Below are 23,042 nucleotides of genomic sequence, written 5' to 3' on the forward strand. Positions count from 1 at the left end.
ATTTTACCCTCCGCAATCCTCGATTTTCACATAAAGAAGTTGTCGTTCTGCAGATTCTACTAATATTGTGAAATTCCGAAACAACATAATTTATTACTGCAAAGCATCAAAATGCTCAACTTGGGACATAATCTTGAAGCCACGTTAGCTGAAATGACAAGATTACGTGAACATTAATGACTAATTTTAAGATTATTGTAATAAATAATGACTTTAATCACTCATATTTAGTATTTTTAATTTTGTTTCAATTACTCATACTCAGTGTTTTTATTCTATTTTGAGACTAAAAAAAAATAAAATAAACTTACAGTTGATAAAACTAATTACCCGCTGTTATCGTTGAATAAATTAATAATTAAAGAATAAAATTTAAATTTAAATTTTTTATCCAACAGCCCAATAAAGTTCCACAACTCTGTGTAACTTAAATCATAACTGAAATATATAATTTGTGTTAAAACTTCTATCAGTAAAAACAATATGGTTTGTAATATATTTTCCATCCCTAATTTTAGGATATAGTCAATACGAACATTTTAGGATATAGTCATTACGAAAATGACTATATGAACCTACTAACAATAATGAACTTAAAATTAGTATTGGGGTGCTGAATATAGTTAGTCTTACATTTTATACTTCTAATTTTAGGATATAGTCATTACGAAAATGAAAGAAGAAAGTACCCCACGCTTTTAGTTACCTATACATAACTGTGGAGCATTATTTGGCTGTTGGACAAAAAACTTATATTTAAATTTTATTTTTTAATTTTTCGTTCATTCAACGATAAAAGCGTGGTTTTTCAGTTTTTTAAACTATAAGTTTATTTTTAAAGTTATGAAATTCTAGATGAGTAAATTGAGTTTTTAGATTGTGTTTGTCACACTTAATAAGATAGTAGCTTTTTAGAAGCTATGTTACGAAGCTAAGTTTGACCCAGAAACCCATTTTTGTAAATGTATTATAACAAATGAATTTCCTGTATTATTTTAAGTTGTAGAGAAAAAAATAAAACGGTCTTGCAGAGTCCATCTCGAAGCCTGGATGATATCCTTTTGGCACTTTATTTATAGCCAAATCATATATTATTTTCTGGAATCTTAAGCCTCATATAATTTTTGATGTATGGTAATAACAAGTTGTATAAGGATCATCTGTTTTCAAAAGATATTTCTTTTGATAATCCATGAGTAAGAATATATGCTTACGCTACCTTTGTTGGAAGGATTTGAGGTAAGCTCTTTCCAATTTACTGTGAAGATTTTTGAATCATTGAAAGTTTATTTATTCATTTCGAGAAACTTTTATTTCTCTACGTGCATTAACCAGAACGTTAAAGTGAATTTGCTGAAATATTAAATGTTTTATGCCCCATAGTGAATTACAATATTGCACCATTTTAAGCTCTGACTGATTGTCTTAGTGGTCTGATTTTATTTGATTTTCGTGCAAAAACCGCAAGATAGCAGGAACACTTTAAAGTGTTAACATTTATTTTCCTGAGAAAGATTTTTTTTAAAGCTGCAAATATTATTTTTTTTATCTTACGCAAGAGCAAAAATCATTATAAACTATTGAAAATAGTGCACCATCCTAAAATAAAATAGTTAAATATTTTTATATTGTATTATAAGTTAAAGGAGAGTCCTTATTTGAGTAGCTTTGTTTTATGTGTAAGTTAATTCTTTGTCTCATGATTATTTTCTGTGTATATATAGTGACATATATCATTGTGCAGAGTTATTGTGTGTAGTGTGTGTGTCACTGCAATTAAGAGTCTAGTGTTGAACTGTACCAAAGGGTTTTGTATGTATGAAAATACTGCTAATATAGTACATTATCTTGATCACACATGATTTCTTATTTACTATGGTCTAAATATAAATATATGATTATAGTCCTAACACTGTTTATAAAGTTATAATTTTGGGTTCAAATTGTTTAGACACTAACCTATTGAGTATTTTCATTATTATTTCATATGGGAAGTTTTACAGAATTTGTACCTCAGTGTGTATGGCCATCATCGGAACACACACACCAGGACAAATAATAGTAATTTCTCTTCAGAGTAATAGGAGAAGTAGTATCTACACTAATTTCAACACCATATTTACTTACTAGCTGCAGTACCCAGCGTTGCCCGGGCTGAACACAGGGTGAAGGGGAACTGTTTAGAGATCAGATGTAGTTCGTAATTGTCTTCTTAATTTGAATTTCAAGTGTGCAAAATAATTTATATCACTTTCAGATCCCGACAGACGTTGTTCTGCCAGTTTATAGTTATTTACCTGGTCTGTATGTAATCTAGACTCTATAAAGCAATATAGAAAAAAAAACTGAAAAATAAGGGATTACTAATATTGAAAATATTCCATTATCTAGCTAATGCTTGGCATGCATTGCAATGCCTCATTCAGTTTTGTTTTGTAATATGTTTGAAGTAGTTACACATATACAAATAATCTATCCATGTCTCTAAATATATATTTATCTCTATCTACATCTATAGTCCTATATATCTATGTATCTCTCTATCTGTATTTATCTCTTTATATCTACATATATATCTCACTGTATTTATCTCTTTATATCTACATATATATCTCACACTATCTCTATGTATTCTATATGAGGGTACTGATAGCTTCGTTGTTAATATCACACGGGTGTTTTTTACTTGTATGGGGAAATTAAGAATGATAAGGCATCTAGTGCGTGGCAACAATGTTAATAGACAATAGGAAATAAACTTCTAGCGCCTGCGGCATTGTCAACACACACTTCGTACGTTTACTGCATGTTGTATCTAACCCCCTCCAACGCATTTGATTCTAAATTGGACTTTTAGTAAGGATCCCTAATGTAATTGATAATATAATATAAATAATAAATGTACTATCCAAAACTGAAAGAATTTTTCAAATCGGACCAGTGGTTCCTGAGATTAGCGCGTTCAAACAAACAAACAAACAAACTCTTCAGCTTTATAATATTAGTATGGATTTATTAATTTTTATATTGCATTTCTTTTGGGAGAAGACTAAAGGAATAAGATTTTGGGGGTTTTGTTTAAGAAATACTTAGCAAACTAAATAGCATTTAATATGTTGGATAATAAATATTATATCTGTACTCTACATTTCAAATAAAATGTGATTGTATCAAATATCCTTAAATAATAGACGGTATTTGTGATAAAGTAAAATTATTTGATTAATCCCACTAATATTATAAATGTGAAAGTTTGGATGGATGGATGGATGGATGTTTGTTACTCAATTACGCCAGAACGGCTGAACGGATCTGGATTAAATATGACCTAAAGTGAGCTCATAACCTGGATTAACACATAAACCACATATTGATATGAAATTCCATCCCTAAAGAAGTGAAAAGTGATAATTTCATTTTATAACAGAAAAAATCATAGGTCATAGACATACAAATAGTGAGTGTCATTTCTCTATGTTTGCCACACGATCATACACAGTAAGGTCTGGCAAATTCATATTTTTTTCCTTGGTGAGACCAGTCCGCTTAGTGGAGCTCGCAGCGGCTAGAAAAATAAAGGCGCTAATAACAGTTTTGTTCTTAAATTCGTCAATAGATAGAGTTGCCTTGAATTTTAAACGCACCATTGTTTGATGCGTTTGTCATGTCTTTAATTTTCGTTTGTTTGTGCCGTATGCGTTTCTATACCATTCATCCGATTGCGTTGAAATTTTGGTGAGTTGTTATGCGCATGCCCCTGAAGGTTTCTGAGACGGTATAACTATTTTGCAATAGTTGGAGCACAAATCTTTTCAAAGAATGTGTTTTTTTTTTTTCCATATTATATAGCGGCACTTCGTCTGTTTTTTTATAAGTGTGCACGCATGACACAATTTATTTAAATATAAAAGAGTGCCTGAAATGGAGTGATATATATATATAGTAAGATAGAGAGAGACAGAAAGATAAGATGAGATAGAGCGAGGTATAGATAATGAAATGGGTTAGATAAAGATATATAGATGTATAGAGCTATATAGAGATTTATATATAGAAGAGATACAGATAGTGGGATGTATATATGTATATATGTAGATATAAAGAGATAAATAGAGATAGAGAGATGCATAGATATAAATAGATGTAGATAGAGATAAATATATATTTAGAGAGATGGATAGATGATTTGCATATGTGTAACTACTTCAAACATATTACAAAACAAAACTGAATGAGGCATTGCAATGCATGCCGAGCATTATCTAGATAATGGAATCTTTTTAATATTAGTAATCTCCTTTTTTCAGATTTTTTCTATAGTGCTTTATAGAGTCTAGATTACATTCAGACCACCAATTTATAGATAAAATATAAAGGTAAATAACTATACACTGGCAGAACAACGTCTGTCGGGATCTGAAAGTGATATAAAATATTTTGCACACTTGACATTCAAATTAAGAAGACAATTACTAACTACATCTGATTTAGAATAAGGTCCCCTTCACCCTGTGTTCAGCCCGGGCAACACCGGGTACTGCAGCTAGTTTCTAATAAAGTATGTATATTTTAACTATTCTAAACATAGGTTTAATCATAGTAAATGAAAGTGTCAGCGTAAAAAAAATGGTATTAACTTAGTTCAAATAATATAGGCGTGAGTTATACCATTTTATAAATTGTCTACCTCGTGAAAATAAAAGAAGGTAAGTGTGATTTATTCAAAGTCAATTGTATTTGCGAACACTCTAAATCAGAAGTTTTAAAATCAGATACTTAATCTATCCTAAAAATTTAAAAGGCCTACATATAACTTCTTAAAAAAATATCATTCTTAAACGGTTATGTTATGAAATAAATATTTTATGTGCCTAAAAATGTATTGTGTATATTTAGTAAAAATGTTTGGAATTATTGACATACTGTTTTTCAATAGTAAGATTTTAGCAATACTCTAAAATTACGTGAACGAAGCCGCGGGTTATTAACTAGTATGAAAGAAAATAATGAGAGAAAAGTTATCAATAACCCAATGTTTTCTAGTCTAGCTTATACGTATGAACCAAATAAAAATAATATATGGCCCTACGATGCCCCATCACCTTAAATTTCTGCACTATTCTTTGTTAATCACTGGCAAAATCATTGAAATATAATTAATTGGATAATATTTCTGGGTAAAAACAGCCTGTGAGGTTATAATGAAAAAAAAACACAACAAAAATAATAATGCTACTTTAAATACAATGTTATGTATACAAAATACAATAAATATTTTATTTGGTAGTTGAATGTCATTAATTTAATTAATTTTTGTTAATGACTGCTTTCATAAGACTTTTAAATTTCAGTATCAATGCAGGTATAATTACATATATATTTACATATACTTGTATTATAGTATATTTACAGTAATTTTAAAACAGATTTTGGTACTCTGTTAAACAAATATCAAATAATTTTTTGCACTGACTAATACTGATGATATTCTATAGAATATATATAAACGTACATATTTTAATTTTTTTTATGTTTACAAAATTGTTTTTTTTTTGTTTTTTTTAATATGTATCCAACCCAGTACCACGAATTCCTGCCGGTCTTAACCATTTTATGGTGCATTTTCCTATAAGCTGAGTATAATGGATTCATTTTATTTTTGAGCTAACAAATTTAATTATCTAACGCATTTAAGTTTAAACCAAGCACTTTTAAACACTTAGACATTTTTCATTTAAATATTTTACATGTTCAGCTGCTATATTAGTCACTTAAAACTTACAGAAAGATGTAAACTCATAATTATGAAAATACATATATTTACGATTCTACTGTACTAACATTTTTTCATTGCACTTTATAGTGCAATAAATTACAAATAAAATGGTCTTCAAAACATGATAAAGCATAATTTTTATGTATTTAAAGAACATCAAACAGTCTATCAGACATGTTTGATTTCCAAGACTTTAATGGAGGTTTCTTCGGAATCATAATCGTTTACCCCGGAGTTTCCGGCAAATATTCTCCATTTATGGATGAAGAAGTGTTATCAAGGCCGATATAAAGTTTGTCCATAAAATAATGTCCCAGTTATAAAATTTAACAGAATCCATTGTAAGCGTTGTAGGGTGTTGGTTCAAGCGCATGTGCGAATACTGCTTTGTTGTTTTCTCGCTTGGAACGCGAAAGAATGCCTTTTTCCCCAATTAGTAGAGGGTGAACTCGTAAACTTTATTTGGCAACAGGATGGAGCCCCTCCCCATTTGAATCTCTTTGTACGAGAGTGGTTGAAAGTCCAAGCCCCTGACCGTTGGGTTGGTCATGCCATGCGATCTTTTCCTTGGGGGCTTTATTAAAGAAGGCTGCCACTACCTAATGATTTGCCAGAGTTTAGACACTGAATTAAAGAGGCTGTTACTTCCATTTCTCCGGACGTGTTACCCAGAGTGTGGGAAGAATTGGATTTTAGGTTGAATGTGTGACGTACAACTAAAGGTGCACATAGTGAACATTTGTGAGAAAAGCTAGGTTAGTTTACCTTCAATTTTATGTATGATTTGTTGTAAATAGTCTAAATTAAACTGTTATTATATACCATTGAAACTGGGACATTTTCTTATGGACATTCTGTATATATAAAGTTACCTACCTTGCCATTTTCCATGAACAATTTTTATCTGATGCTGCCTTTTATTTTATTTAACTACCAAATGTTTTCGAGTCCATGACCACTAGACTTAAGGCTTGGTCCCACACGTCATTTTGATTATTTAAATTTCGTTTCAATTAATAGGAAAAGGCCTAAAGTAATAATAATTACAAAAAAATAGTGTGTCACACTGAACCTTAAGTGTTAGCTGTGTTTTAAGTTCTTGCACGTACTCTTGGATGTTTCAAGCTCACGCAGAAAAGATATCATCTTAAAACCATCCTGCCACCTAAGTATGAGGTGAATGCACTAAATATGAGTAAGGAGATGAAGATATAGAATTTTTCCATTCTACGAACCTAGCTAAACATGTCGCAATACCTCAAAAATCATCTATTGCATTTTAAAACGTCAAAGACAGTAAATGTTACCACGATGCTCTTTAAGGAGGGTACGGAGAAGTTGAAATCATAGTTGAGGGTGGTGGTGGGAAAAAAATAAGTGGTCATATTATCTTTTCTGTCAATCTTACGGGCTCCGCGAAAGTTATAGCGACATTGTAAAGAACATAATTAAAACTGCACTTAGATATGTTCATTACGAGCACATGCACAAGTGTTCTCCCAGGAGAAGGAAAAAAAAGTATTTGAAGAGGGAGTTAAAAGAATTTTAATAAGTGAGTAGTGATCAAATATGGTATACCTATTTGAAACTTATAGGTATCGTAACATCTGCTGTATCTCCTAGATCACGGTGGGAAAGGTCCAGAACTGCCTCGCGTACCACCGTGTTCTTCCATTGAGAATATGAAGCAGATAAAGACGTCGAAGGTTGCAAAGAGGGAGGAGGTTACCAAATGATCGTTTCTGTCCTTTCAAAAATAGTGAGAGATCTGCACGAAAATTTTGAGGTCGTTATTTTGTCTGAAAATGTCCGAGCTGTCCAGAGGAGTGTGTACCAATGTGTTCTTCAAAGATAATCTATAATATTCTTGAATGCAGTGATGAAGGTGGCGATGAATGGTTAGGGAGTGATTAAATGACCATGTCTGGACATCTTAAGGGTGTTCTTGAACGTCTTGCAACGTCTCCGAGATCACGACTACACCTGAACAGGTCCAGTATGGCCAGTCCCACCACCGTGTTCTTCCACGGGAATATGGAATAGTTGAAGACACCGTTGAAGGCGTCGAAGAAGAGGGAGGGAGTGATCAGATGATCGTCTCTGTCCATCTGACGGGTGTCGCGACCTCTCCGGGATCACGGCCACGCCGGAACAAGTCCACGACGGCCGCGCGCACCACCGTGTTCTTCCACGGGAATATGGAATAGTTGAAGACACCGTTGAAGGCGTCGAAGAAGAGGGAGGGAGTGATCAGATGATCGTCTCTGTCCATCTGACGGGTGTCGCGACCTCTCCGGGATCACGGCCACGCCGGAACAAGTCCACGACGGCCGCGCGCACCACCGTGTTCTTCCACGGGAATATGGAATATTTGAAGACACCGTTGAAGGCGTCGAAGAAGAGGGAGGGAGTGATCAGATGATCGTCTCTGTCCATCTGACGGGTGTCGTGACCTCTCCGAGATCACGGCCACGCCGGAACAAGTCCACGACGGCCGCGCGCACCACGGTGTTCTTCCACGGGAATATGGAATATTTGAAGACACCGTTGAAGGTGTCGAAGAAGAGGGAGGGAGTGATCAGATGATCGTCTCTGTCCATCTGACGGGTGTCGCGACCTCTCCGAGATCGCGGCCGCGCCGGAACAAGTCCACGACGGCCGCGCGCACCACCGTGTTCTTCCAGGAGAAGATGAAGGAGTTGAAGACGTTGTTGAGCGTGGCGAAGGAGAGCGAGGCGTGGAAGACCCGCTCGACGACCTCGCTGCGCCGGCGCAGGAACTGCCTGGCCACCAGCACGAGGAGGCAGGGCAGCCAGCAGGCGACGTAGCACGACGTGAGCAGCACGAGCACCCGCGCCGACGGCGGGCGGCGGGCCTCGCTCTTGCGGCGCGCCAGGCGGTGGATCCTGTAGTGCGTGGCGGCCACGACGAGCAGCACGAGGCAGTGGAAGGCGGGGGTGACGGCGGCCAGGTACCACGGCGGCACCACGAACTGCTCTTCGCAAGGCTGCTGGGGCGCCCAGTGGTTCCACACGAGCAGCACGGCGGCCAGGGCCGCGGCGAGGAGCCACACGCCGGCCACCACCAGCCACGACGTGCTGCACATCGTGTTCCGTCCGCTTGGTAACAGATAGCTAGCGGAGTAGTTTTATCATTCAAGCATCATTTTTTATGTTTTAAAAAGATACCATATTTACAGGGCCGGCGCGTCCATACAGGCGAACTAGGCAACCGCCTAGGGCGCCAAGTAGCTGGGGGCGGCGCAGCACGACACACAACAGCTGATATAATATGTTTAACGATTATTGAAACTAGATGAAAATGAATTTTTGTAACAGTTTGGAATGTTTATATTGATATAAGTAATTATTTAAAGTCCACGGTGACCTGTTTATGATTTGTAATAAGTAAAAAAGTAAAAAAAATAGAAGCCTGCTTACATTTGATTGTTGACACAATCTTAGGCTTACGTGATGTATTTTGAGGCAAGGAAAATTTTTTTTGGGGTTTCCGGCCGTGGGGGGGAGGGGGGCATAAGGTTTTTCGCCTAGGGCGCCAAGTTACCTTGCACCGGCCCTGCATATTTAAAAGCCGCGACTACGTTTCCTTAACTATGCATAACTAAGTAATTGTGTCAGTCATTTGGGTACACTTACAGCTCATCAACTGGTGACATTTTCCCCACGAAATTATTCTGCACATGTACATACACTCCAAACCATTTCCCAACATGCCAAACTGATAACTGAAGGCACAACTGTATACAAGCATGGGCCCCTAAGATATTTTTTTTTCGTCATTAGTGTGCTTACACCACTTCTGGGACAGGATTCAGGATTGGGATGCCAGGCGCGGGTCGATAACCTTAACCCGGTGTCGCCTACTTGGATTCCGTAGACCTTAACCTCCAAACATGACCTCAACCTTTGACTCTGACATTGTAATCTGTCACGTCTGGTAAATATGAAACCTGGTGTGTATTTTGACACCAAAAATATCAACAAAAATATATTACTAAAAATATATTTTAAAAGTTTTAAAAACAATAATAAAAAGTATTTCTTACAGAACTGAGCATTGAGTCCAGCGTAGTTTGTTCAATCTCAGCAAGGTCATTTAATAAAAAACAACGTGAGGAAGTCTTTCAGTGCGCCTACTCGTCAGTGACGTGTAAACATATAATCTCGGTAAAGAGAAAGGTAATGTGTTCTCATGTTGTTCATGTCCTACTAATATTATAAACGCGAAAGTTTGTAAGTATGGATGGATGTTTGTTACTCTTTCACGTAAAAACTACTGAATGAATTTGATTGAAATTTGGCCTACAGCTAGCTTATAACCTGAATTAACACATAGACCCCATATTAATATGAAATTCCATCCCTAAGGGAGTGAAAAAGTGATAATTTTATTTTATAACAGAAAAAATCATAGGTCTTAGACATACAAATAGTGAGTGAGTGTCATTTCTCTATGTCTGACACACGATCATACACAGTAAGGTCTGGCAAATTCATATTTTTCTCCTTGGTGAGACCAGTCCGCTTAGTGGAGCTCGCAGCGGCTAGCAAAATAAAGGCGCTAATAACAGTTTTGTTCTTAACTTCGTCACTAGATAGAGTTACCTTGAATTTTAAACGCACTATCATTTGATGCGTTTGTCATGTCTTTAATTTTCGTTTGTTTGTGCCGTATGCGTTCCTATACCATTCATCCGATTGCGATGAAATTTTGGTGATTTGTTATGCGCATGTCCATGAAGGTTACTGAGACGGTATAACTATTTTTCAATAGTTGGAGCACGAATCGTGTCAAAAATGTGTTTATTTCATTTTATATAGCGGCACTTCGTCTGTTTTTTTGTATAAGTGCGCACGCATGACACAATTTATTTAAATATAAAAGAGAGACAGAGATAGAGTAATATATATATATAGAGTGAGATAGAGACGGAGAGATAAGTTGAGATAGAGCGAGGTATAGAGAATGAAATGGGTTAGATAAAGTGATATACCTATAGATGTATAGAGCTATATAGAGACTTATATATAGAAGATATAGTTAGTGGAAAGTATATATGTAGATATAAAGAGATAAATAGAGAAAGAGAGATACATAGATATATATAGATGTAGATAGAGATAAATATATATATAGAGAGATGGATAGATGATTTGTATATGTGGAACTACTTAAAACATATTACAAAACAAAACTGAATGAGGCATTGCAATGCAGGCCGAGCATTAGCTAGATAATGGAATATTTTCAATATTAGTAATCTCTTATTTTTCAGCTTTTTTTCTATGTTGCTTTATAAAGTCTAAATTACATACAGACCAGGTAAATAACTATAAACTGGCAGAACAACGTCTGTCGGGATCAGAAAATGATATAAATTAATTTTCACACTTGACATTCAAATTAAGAAGACAATTACTAACTACACCGTGTGTTCAGCCCGGGCAACGCCGGGTATTGCAGCTAGTATACAAATAACTTATAATACGAAACTTGGACGTGAAATTTAATATAGAAATATTCCAAATAATGGTCAGAGTGATAAATAAACTGACAAATAAAATATTCGCTTTTCAGATACCAGATTCTCTGAAAGCGAATCACACACATATTTTCTGCGCCCGTCGCTAGAATTCGCTGCCTGAATCGTAAACGCTGCTTGCCGCCAACACGCGCAGATATCAGATCGAAATAAACAGGAAATTTTAAACTATACGGAACGGCTCCGATAAATACGGAAAAGACTTGGGGGAAAAATAATCCTAAACCCGGGTTTGGGCTTGATTTTCGATAACGACTTTTATTATAATCATGTCCATATTGTTCAAATTCACTGAACAGTTAATACTATAAAGTTTCCGCACATAAAGCATTTATACTTTTATGACATTACTAAAATATTAACATGGACCATTCTAAAACTTATATTATAAAACTGAGTATATATTTGTATAATTCTTTTTAACGACTGAAATCAGTCTGTAAATGCTTCCTACAAACAAACATTAACGTTATTGAGCTGATTCAACATTATTAAATAGAATTATTTTATTATAATGTTATTTAAAAAGTTTCTTCAATGACGAGAATTCAACCGCAACCCTTGATATCACCAAGCGCGTACTTCACCACAGTGGTACTAAGCCTATTGGAAATTAAGAAAGAAAATATAGATTATAATAAGTGTAATGCCAGGTTTCTTACAAATTTAAACACATGAAATTACTGATTTTAATGACTATTTTAGATAACCAAATATATTCCAGGGTAGTTTCACAATCATAAACTTCATTTGGCCCACCAATACCTCCGGTATGTCCCCTAAGGTTTTCGAAAGTGACTATTTACGGGTTTATGTTACTATACGCGGGCCCGCCATCTTGGTCGCACATTTCCCTTAATCGACTTCCGTTCCATTTTCACGAAATTACTCCTACTAAATTCCGTATACCGAAAGCTAAGATCAAAAACAAAATATTAAAATATTCAGAAAAAATTATTAAAATATTTGAATGCACTATTGTAGCGGTCAAAAATTAACCCAATATGGCGGTAGCGTACTCTAATAGATGAATCCATAATGGCGTCATCCAAGATGTCTAGCCTGAAGTCACAATAGCGGAAATAATATATGCCTTGGTAGTAGTAGTGGTCAAGGTCAGTCACCTAGTAACATTGTGGACAAAATACTTAAAAAATTTGTTTCATTGATCTCACAGAGAATATAACTCAGTACCTCTGAAATACATAATGTCAGTGCGGGTTTCAAAGTTATTTTTTTCTGTGTTTCTAATAATTTACTTGGAAAATATTAATTCATTTTTTATATTTAATTGACTTTGCCGGATCGAACATTGACTTTGCCGGATCGAACCCAGTAACCTGGACTCTATGATGTACAAAATACCATTTTTATTTTTTGTTTGATATTTTTTTAATAAAATAAATTTTGAGAATTTAGGTTAAATGGGCTCGAGGTGTCAAATTATACCTTAGGTGTCAGATTTCAGGGTCAGGGGGAGGTTGAGGAGTTAGGTCCATGTTAAGGTCACCGCACCGGAATACAAGATGACGACCCCGGACTCCGGTCATTGACCCGCGCCTCGCACCTCATCCTAAATCATGTCCCAGGAGTGGCATAAGCACACTACTTATGTCGAATAGTTATGCATAGAACTGTAAAAGTGAATGTCAGATAGCACGTTGCGCAATTAGGTATGCGAAGAAAGGAAAAAAGGTAAATTTTATATTTAAAAGTTATGCATACAAAGGTAAAGGTGAATGCAGGATTTCACTTCCGCAGTTATACATATAAAAGTAATGGTAAGTTTTTACACGGCGCAGTTATAGGTATGTACAAAGGTAAACATGAAGGTATGATCTTTACATCGCACGGTTATGCGTAACAAGTTAAAGGTAGAGGTATGATTTCATATCGCAATATTATGCGTAGAAAGGTAGCGGTGAAAGTAGAACTGGGAGTAGCGCCTTTATTTCTCACGTATGTTTTTGTGACGTGTTAATACCCCGATTGTTTCGATGATATTATTTTTCTGCGCCCACAAAATCACGGTGGTTCTAGTAAAGCATTAAGTTAGACACAATTCAGTCGCTCAGTGTTCCATCTTTAAAAATTTATCTATTTTTTTAATTAAAAAGTTGTTAATCCCCAAATTCAAAGGCTTATACCAGCCTCGAGAAGCATTTCAAACCATAAGTCGTAAATAAGTTTTCAGCTTATTTTTGTCGTGATGAACCTGCAGCCGAAGTCTGACGCTCGAATTCAGACTCACCCTGAATAGTTTTATCACGTGTCGCTGCGTCGTTAAAACTCCATACGAAGCCACGAACGGAGCTACCAAACCGCTCTCGGCATCAGTGACGTCACTGTGACGCACGCGCGGCTACGTGGTTACTGCCGTGTCCGAACCCGCGAGGCTGAATTGCAATCGCCCGTCGCGGTACGCCAAATTATCTTTAGTGAATGTATGTTGGGAATATTGAGAGGAAACATATTATATATTGATGTGTGTATGAATGTTCCCTATGGACTACAAAACGGCTGGACCGATTTTGATGATATTTTCAGGCAATCTTCAGATTAGCTCAGTGGGTGATCCTGTGAAGTTTGGTAGCGATCGGTTTAACAGATTTTTTTTTGGAAATTTTTCATCACATTTTCAATACAAATTAATACAAAATTATTATTATTATTTTAGATTTTTGAACATTCACAATTAAAAAACGATATTAGGGTCGCTATTTGAAATATGTTTATCGTGAAGATAGACACTAAAAACACTAAAATAAAATCAATGACAAGAAAAAATGAAATAATTAATTTTGGCGCGTGATGCCGAGCTTTCAGCTGAAATCACAACAGCGCGACGGCGCGACGCGTGGCACGCGATGCGACAGCGAAGTATCACGTCATTGTGAACTTGCGGTTCTCACCCGCGAGACCAACAAAGTTGGACGATTGAATTTAAAATTGTTTTCCTTTAAATACGTAAGAAACATGTGGCATCAACGCTAGCGAGTTTTTCTTTCTTTAAGATTTGTTTAAGGGAAACATGTTTCATTCAAATTTTAATTTCATCTGGAAAAAACTGCCGTTCCGTAAACGCAATTAAAGGATTTGGCAAATGAATTTAGGAAACAAAAAATTTAAAAAAAAAATACTAATTGTAATGGTGATTCGAAAACAACACATAAAAAAATTCATTGACGTCACGCCCGTGACGCGGTGGAAATAAGAAAATTATTCTAATCGAAGATTTCTGTCGCATCCGCCATTTATGTTGCCTTGACGTCACGGGATGTGTCGAACGTGACCGGTTAAAAAAAATATTCATATTCATCGCATCGCACCCGCCGCCCTATTGCTGAGACAGGGGCGTGTCTGTGTCAGCGAGGCGGGATGATAAGTGCGACGCTCGCTGGTGCTTTTGGCGCGGTGTCGCCTCTAAGCGCAAGGCTCTGAACTGGCGCGCAGTCTTCTCGTCGTGCATGGAACAACTGTGAAATAAGAGCGATGACCGTAAAATTATTTGGCATAGAAATGAAGATAAAGGTGAATGTAAGTCCCTTGAGTGCTTTCAAGAATCTGTACCGGTTGTTTTATGCCTGAAAATTACTCTGAAAACACGCCTTTTAGCCATTCTAACTCTTCTAAAAATTCAGTTTTAAAACATAATCCGGAATAAAAACTACTTATCGGCCCTCAGCGAATTCTTAAATGCCCCATTAAGATATCATGAGTAGTTTTCAAATCACGGGGCATTAAGGGGGTTTTGCACATGATTTATTTTTAATTTCTTAATGTAACCATACTTCATTTTTATAACTTTTTTCCAAAAAAACGTTCTTATTTAATATTGTTTAATGAACTTAAAAGACAAACATTTATGTAAGTTCTAGCATGTACAGAAATAATGAAATCATGTGTTAAACAGTTTCGGATTAACCATTCGTATATAGCCTTCATCTGAAAACTCTTTATTTATATAATTTTTAGATTTTTCCAAAAAAAAAAAAAATTGAAACCTGAGTTTTTAAGGATTTTGGGACGGACTAATTTTTATTGATTTACGAATTCTATAGTAAAAAATAAATATTTTTAAGACGATGACTAGTCCAAAACTGGAAGCCACGTTATATCATTATTTCAGTACATGTTTTGGCTGACATAACAATTTACCTTTAAAATAATTTTTTTTAAATACATTAAAAGTAGTATGTTTTGGGATCCGGGGACAGGGGTGCCGGGTGCAGGATTCAGAATTGGTGACCTTTGACCTCTGACGTCATTTCCGGCCGCCATCTTGGATTACATCATTTCCTGCCCCCATCTTGGATTATGTCATATCCGGTCACCATCATTTCCGATCGCCATTTTGGATTCAATTTTCGCATGCTCTATCATACCATTATTATTATGCAATCATACAGTATTACATCATATATGACCGCCATTTTGGATTACGTCATTTCCGGCCGCCATCTTGTTAAACGGCTGCCATTGATGCTATTATTACTTTGAATAAAAATATCACAAGTCCGAATATGAGTGTGATTGTTTTATATATACCTTATTTTTTTCTCAGATCGGGGTCGATACTACCATAAGTATTACATGGAACATTTGACCTTATGTTCAACACTAGAAGGAAACTAATATGGATGCTTGTATATATATGATGCGTTAAATTAAATATAAAAACATCAGTAATAAAAGTATAATCCAAGATGGCTGCCAGTAGCATAAGAGTATTAATACTATTAATATTACAGATGGTGATGTAATGCGAAGCTCCATTAGTTGTGATGTAATGGTATAAAGTTCTAGAATTCAAAATGGCGGGCGTGATGTCATCACGTGTTCTAGAATACAAAATGGCGAAAATCCAAAGCCCCGAGTCTTGGTAGTTATGATGTAATGGTAGAAAGTTCTAAAAACAAAATGGTGGCCAGAAATTACGTAGTAGAAAGTTCTAGTATTCAAAATGGTGGAACATTCTATAAAAAATAACGACCGGAAATTATGTAATCCAAGATGGTGATTGCATAATGGTAAAATCCTAAATCCGAATCCTCAAGCCTCATTGGTAGTGACATAATATAAAGTTCTACAACAACAACAAAATATGGTCGTAAAATTACATAATATAAGATGGCGGCCGGGTTATCCAATATGGCGGACGGGTCATTCAATATGGCGGCCGTTTAACAAGATGGCGGCCGGAAATGACGTAATCCAATATGGCTGCTGTAAATGATGTAATCCAAGATGGCGGCCGGAAATGACGTAATCCAAAATGGTGGCAGGCAATGACGTCAGAGGTCAAAGGTCACCAATCCTGAATCCTGCACCCGGCACCCCTGTCCCCGGAGCCCCCAAAACATACTACTATTAAATAAGGCATTTTTTGCTAGAAAATACCTTTTACAGATAATTATCTCACAGTGATTTTTTTAAATACAACATTATATAGTAAAAAGTTATTATCAATCGTGAAATAGTTATTGATTTTAATATAATAAATAAATTAGATTATGTGGTGCATAGAAGCAACGGCAGAAGTGGTTGTTGGTGGGATTAGTAGCTCACCTTATATTGGCTGCACTTGGTTGTGATTTTATTGCAACGATATAAAATATATAAGAGTTCTAAATCCTAATCATGAGAATTTAAACACAAACAGTGTCATGAAAATCGGTCAAGTAGTTTCAGCGTGATGCTCGAACAAGCAAAGAAATATTCATTAGTAATATAGAAATACTTTTAAAAATAATTCAGTAATAGACTATTTTAATTCAAACCATTTTTAACACAGTATAGGTATATATGTGTGTGTGTGTTTGTGTGTGTGTGTCCAGGGTCGGATTTAGGGGAGGGCAACCGGGGCGAAAGCCCCGGGTCCTCCACAAACGGAGGGCCCCCACAATAATTTCATATAATTCTTGTCTCCGATTATATTTATGTATGTTTTTTTTTAAATACTAAGGGAATCTACTTGATAATTATTTATTGGAAAACTCGACTGAAAAAAATTGTTGATTTTATTTGGAAAATAATTTGGGGCCAGGGGGCCTCCGCTCGTCTGTTGCCCCAAGGCCTCCAGACCTCTAAATCCGGCCCTGCGTGTGTCTGCGGCATCGCGAACCGGACCATCCCGCCTGGCACAGCCGGCGCGGCGCAGCGAACACAGCGGGGTAGCGCGCTCACCACTCGTCCACGACGCCCGGGTAGCGCAGCGCGTGCACGACGGCGCAGTAGCGGTCCAGCGAGAGCACGGCCAGGCTGCCGCCAGAGGCGCTGTAGGCGGCGACCATGGCGGCGAAGCGCGCCACGCAGGCCGGCCCGCTGCGGGACAGCGCGCGCCGCGCCGGACACAGGTACCTGCGCCGGGACAGTGGGCCCCATACAGGGCCGGTGCAAGGTCAATTGGCGCCCTAGGCGGAAAACCATAATCCCCCCACCCCCACCCCCTCCCGGCCGGACACCCCAAAAAAAATTTTTTCCTTGCCTCAAAATACATCACATTAAGCCTAAGATTTTGTCAACAATCAAATATAAGCAGGCTTGTGTTTTTTTTTTTACTTTTTTAATTATTACAAATCATAAACAGGTCACCGTGGACTTTAAATAATTACTTATATCAATATAAACATTCCAAACTGTTACAAAAATCTCCATTTTCATCTAGTTTGAATAATCGTTAAACATGTTATATCAGCTGTTATGTGTCGTGCTGCGCCGCCCCAAGCTACTTGGCGCCCTAGGCGGTTGCCTAGTTCGCTTGTATGGACGCGCCGGCCCTGGCCCCATACATACAGCATGCCCACCAGTGTCGGTGGTGAGTACCACCCTCGAGCGCTACCCTGAACCAGGCCATACCGGGCAGTTTACCTCTTTCACTTTTACGATAACTCAAAGAAATAATGTTCGCAGGCTTCCACGGCCATTGTCTGAAGTGGCTTGGCTTCTGTGTTGTAGCCGTGTCCTTGGCCCGAATAATTCGCCGACGTTTCGGTCGACATTGCAGTCGCCAACATCAGGGAGCAGTTACCTACTGACAGTTACCTACAGTAAGTAACTGCTCCCCGACGATGGCGACTGCAATGTCGACCGAAACCTCGGTGAATTGTTCGCCAAGGACGCGGCGGCTACAACCCAGAAGCCAAGCTACTTCACTCAAAGAAATAGTTAGAATCTTAAAACTTCACTATCAAACCTATCACACCACAAGTAGTAATTGGCAGCACTTCCCTAAAAAAAATTTTTTATTTGTTTTCCTCTCACAATTACGTTGCTACAGAGACCAGTAAAGGCAGACAAATATTATCTGAGTGGGGAGTAGGTATAGGAAATGAAATCAACTAATTGAAAACGGATATCACAGGGTAACACTTACCAAAACATGTTACGGCAAAAGCAACTTTTACATTAAATTAATCACAATTTTTTTTTTAAAAATGGATAAAGTATGTAACTGACGACCCTGTCGACTGTCATCTCAATAGAGATGGTAGGTTGGCAGACCAGCCAAATTAGATTCAAGCACCAACACGCAGGCAACTTAGCATTTCTAGAGTAAGAAAATAGCAAATCCCTAGGCAGGAGGTAAAGGTCCATTGGATCCGGTACTCCATAGCAAAACATCAAATGGTCTTTTGGTAATACTCACTAGAGTACTTGTTCGGGGCTCAATGCAAACAACAACAAAAATAGCCTCAGTAGATAACTCGACCCTGATGATGGCGACTGCATTGTCGAACGAAACGTCGGTGATATATTCGCCTTGGACGCGGCTACAACCAGAAGCTACTTCAGACAATGGCCGTGAAAGCCGGCGATCTTTATTAATATTCAAAAATTTAACTTTCTTTGTTTTTCCATGCTTTATAATATGCGCCGCGTTAACACCGGAAATATATTCAGGGAAATGTTTACAAATATCTTTAACTATTGGAGATACTGGGACAAAGCAAAGCATAAATTACCGAATAAGAATCCTAAACCCATTATTACCGCGGACACTATTTTTCAGTGATACAGTTGTTTTCATGTACCTAAATGTAAAAATATCTGTAATTTGACATTAATATTTCAGTTTCATTTACAAATAAACAATTACAATGTAGGTCGATTGTTACAACACCAATCATAGTAATATAATGCGGAAGCAAACGCATCCTGAGTGGCTCGGTCAAAGAAGGTAACGACTTCTCTCGCAGACGGCCACCAATCACAATGTAGAAACTGCTGGTGCGGGTATACCTTGTTACAGTCTAATAGGATTTCAGAATTCTTCCGCGTAAAAATGCCTGCCCCCATATATTAGGTGCACGGCACAAAACTATGGATTAATAGCACCAAAGAATAGTAAACTAGCGCAAAATCATAGTACCTTGGCACAGAACAATCGTACATCAGCGCAAAATAATAGTATAATAGAAATATACTATAGCAAAATAATGGTATACTTTATTTTTTCTATTAGCTCTCGGTGTACGGTTTTCGGAAGGAGTAATTTCGTGAATGGAACGGAAGTCGCACGGAACGTAAATGTGTAACAACCACGGCGCTTTCATCTTTAGCGAACGGCACGAACTTAAGTTCCCAAAGCCAAAGGCAAACTTTATAGTATTAACTGTTTAGTGAATTTTAACAAGATGGGCAGCGTTTTAATACAACTCCACGTCGAAAATTAGGTCAAAAGCCGGGGTTTAGTATTTTTTTTTTTTCAAAACTTTTCCACTTTTATCGTAACCGTTGCATTATACAGTTTGAAATTTTCTGTCTGCTACTCAAACGATTCTGAAGTCGACGTACGTAGCTGCTCCGGCAGCGAATTCTAGCGGTGGTTGCGAAAACTACGTGAGATTCGCGTCAAGAAACGTTGCGTACACTTATCACGATCGGCGAAAATTTCAAAGAACTTGGTGTCCGAGTTCCGCATCTGACGCGCCAATGTTGTTGTAATTGTTGTTGCTTGCTAATTAATTTAGCTGATACCTCGTTTTCCACAGTTAAAAATGCGTTCGTGAGTAGGTAAGTATAGTATGTTCTGGGACAGAGTTGGGGGGATGGGGGGATCCGGGGGATACGCGGCGGCCATCTTGGATTACGTCACTTCCGGCGGCCATCTTGGATGGCGGACGTGAAGGACGACGCACGTGAAGGAGCGGTAGTAGCAGCAGGCGGCGGCCACGGCCAGGTCGGCCGCGCACATGCTGAGCGCGAAGCGGGTCGCGGGGCGGGCCGAAAGCAGCGCGCGCCGCCGCCGCAGCAGCGCCGCCGCCACGGTGCAGTTGACGACCACCACCAGCCCCAGCACGACCGCGTCCGCCGCCAGCAGCAGCGCCAGCGCCGGGTCGCTCGCCGCCCCTGCCCCCTCTCCCAGCAGGCACATCCGCGCAGCTGCGCGACCGCCAAACAACTCACGTAGTTTCGGTTCCCTGCGAGAATAAGATTTCCGAAGTTTTGCCGTTTTGGTATTAACGCCGCTTCAGCCGGTAAATCAGAAGTTTCCAATGAAAACAAGCATGTTGTGACTGACCTAACCTAACCTAACCTAACCCTTCGATTTTTTTTTTAATTTCAATTTTTTGAAAGAAATCCGAAGTTGCACGAACGTGGTAGGGAACCGAAACTACGTGAGTTGTAGGCTTCCGCGCAGCTGCACGGGCGGAACACGGCTGCCAACATCCACATCTAACTTTCGAACACACAGAAAAAAAATAACGAATTAAACAAAATCAGAACAGGAATTTGTGGAATTGTATGTATATTAATGGAGTGGCGTATTGAGTACAATTGCAAAATACAGTATGTTCATAAAAGAATGTCCCAGCTATGAAATTTAATAGTATTAACCGTAAGCGTTGTATATTGTTGGTTCAAGTTTACAATTAAAAATAAACTCAAACTGTTTTGATTTTTTTTTCTCGCTTGCAGCGTGAAAGGAAGTATATTTCCCTAATTATTTGAGGGATGAACCAAGTCCCTGACCGTTGGAATTTGTCGTAATGGTCGCTGGTCTCCTCGCTCACCTGACATACCTCCATTCGATTTTATTTTTTTTGCCTTTGGGGCTTTAAAAAAGATCATGTCTCCGTTACGCCGCTACCTAATTATTTAACAGACTTAAGACACAGAACATTACTCCGGACGTGTTAATCAAACTGTGGGAAGAATTTTACTTTATGTTATGTGTGCCATATAACTAAATTTTCACATATTGAACATCTGAAAGAAAAACCCTAGCTTAGTTTACCTTATGTAATGTATGTTTTGTTGAAAACAGTCTAAATTAATCTATTATAAAACACCATTTAAACTGGGACATTCTTTTATGGACAGCCTGTATTATAGTTTGGAAACTTTTTTTACAAAGTTCAATTATCTTGGTATCAATGCAATCAGCATGGTTGACATGCGCAAATTTGCAGACGTGTGCGCGTGTGTATTTTTTGCAAATTTTAAACTGAAGTTATGATATTCAACACACACACTTTGCGGCTATACAGTTTTATTTAAGTTTTGAAACAAAAGATAAAGCACTTTAACGTAGTGTTTTGGTTGTTCCGTATTGGAAAATAGATAGTCTGAAACATTTATGGTGAATATTCCCAGCAATGAACGGCCAAAAAATTAAATCAAGGTAGCCAACGTTTTCTTTCTAAAAGTTAACGACTTTTAGATTGTTAGGTTGCCTCTGAATACCGCACAGTTCGCAGATTTCCAAAGAAAATAAGAGCGTTAGTTATATAATTGAGTTGCTACTCTTTATCTTCCTTGCTTTGAGTCTGCGACACTCGGCACTCGGCACAGAGACACTTGGAGTGGCCCGCCCATCAAAGCAGTACTCGCGCATGCGCTTATGTAAAACTGTTTGATTTGTAAACTTTAACAATGCTCAAAACGTTCACCTTGAATTTACGAACAACGCTGGTTACAAATTATCCACGGATCTTCCTTAATTGACGGTTATCTTCGTAAGTTTAAGAAAATTGCATTGAACACGAATCCACAAGAGTAATCTTTGTATGCCAGCAAAAAAAAAAATTCAAAAACTTGTTAAGTCTTTATAGTCTTACATTTGACTGTTTACCCCGTTTACAACGGGTCACGGAACTAGGAAGTTGAAATACGCCACAGTTTTGAAGAAGATTCAGCTATCAAAAATTACGAAGAACTCTTCGTTTTTAAGTCCGTAAATTTACTGTATTTTCTAACAGTGTCGTCTCTAAGCGTCGTGTCGTTTCTAAGCGCAAGGCTGTGGACTGGCACGCATTCGTCTCGTCGTGCGTAGGGCAGCTATGACATTTGAGTGCTGACCATAACATTATATATGACGGAGAAATGAAGATAAAGGTATAATGTAATGCAGGTCCCTTGAGTGCTTTCAAGAAACTGCACCGGGATTTTCGTATCTAGAATTATTCCGAAAATGCGTGTTTTTTAAAGGCGTTTTCACTCTCCAGGATAATATAGTTTGAAAACGAAATCCAGAAACTACTATAGTCCGACCTCGGCGTGATCTTAAATGTTTTTCGTAAACTGAAACCACTCTAATATCTTGAGCAGTTTTGGAATCGTGTGATTATTCCTGAAGCTCTGCACATATAATGTGTGCATGGGTAAGCAGGTGGTTAGAGGCCCGGCCTACCCAGGCACACACACGATGTGCAGAGCTTCAGGAAGAAACAAGTGATTTCAAAACTGCTCAAGATATTA

General features: G+C 37.6%; 1 protein-coding gene across 1 annotated transcript; it reads right to left on the reverse strand.

Moving 5' to 3' along the window:
- Nucleotides 1-5,471: 5,471 nt before the first annotated feature.
- LOC134532278 (sphingosine 1-phosphate receptor 2-like) lies at nucleotides 5,472-21,362 on the reverse strand. The gene is made up of 3 exons (XM_063368696.1): nucleotides 21,356-21,362; nucleotides 20,480-20,723; nucleotides 5,472-8,874 (listed from the first exon to the last, which is right to left on the reverse strand). Exons 1-3 carry the CDS (start codon nucleotides 21,360-21,362, stop codon nucleotides 8,355-8,357), a joined length of 771 nt encoding a protein of 256 aa, XP_063224766.1. The 3' UTR covers nucleotides 5,472-8,354.
- Nucleotides 21,363-23,042: the final 1,680 nt, after the last annotated feature.

This window comes from Bacillus rossius, chromosome 5, assembly GCF_032445375.1.
Source record: "Bacillus rossius redtenbacheri isolate Brsri chromosome 5, Brsri_v3, whole genome shotgun sequence".
NCBI lineage: Eukaryota > Metazoa > Arthropoda > Insecta > Phasmatodea > Bacillidae > Bacillus > Bacillus rossius.

Excerpts from the sequence above, each read along its gene's own strand:
- LOC134532278 (XM_063368696.1), bottom strand. Across the intron at positions 8,875-20,479 it reads TGCTACTACCGCTCCTTCAC|CACGTCGTGGCTGGTGGTGG; the intron begins GTGCGTCGTCCT and ends CACGATGTGCAG.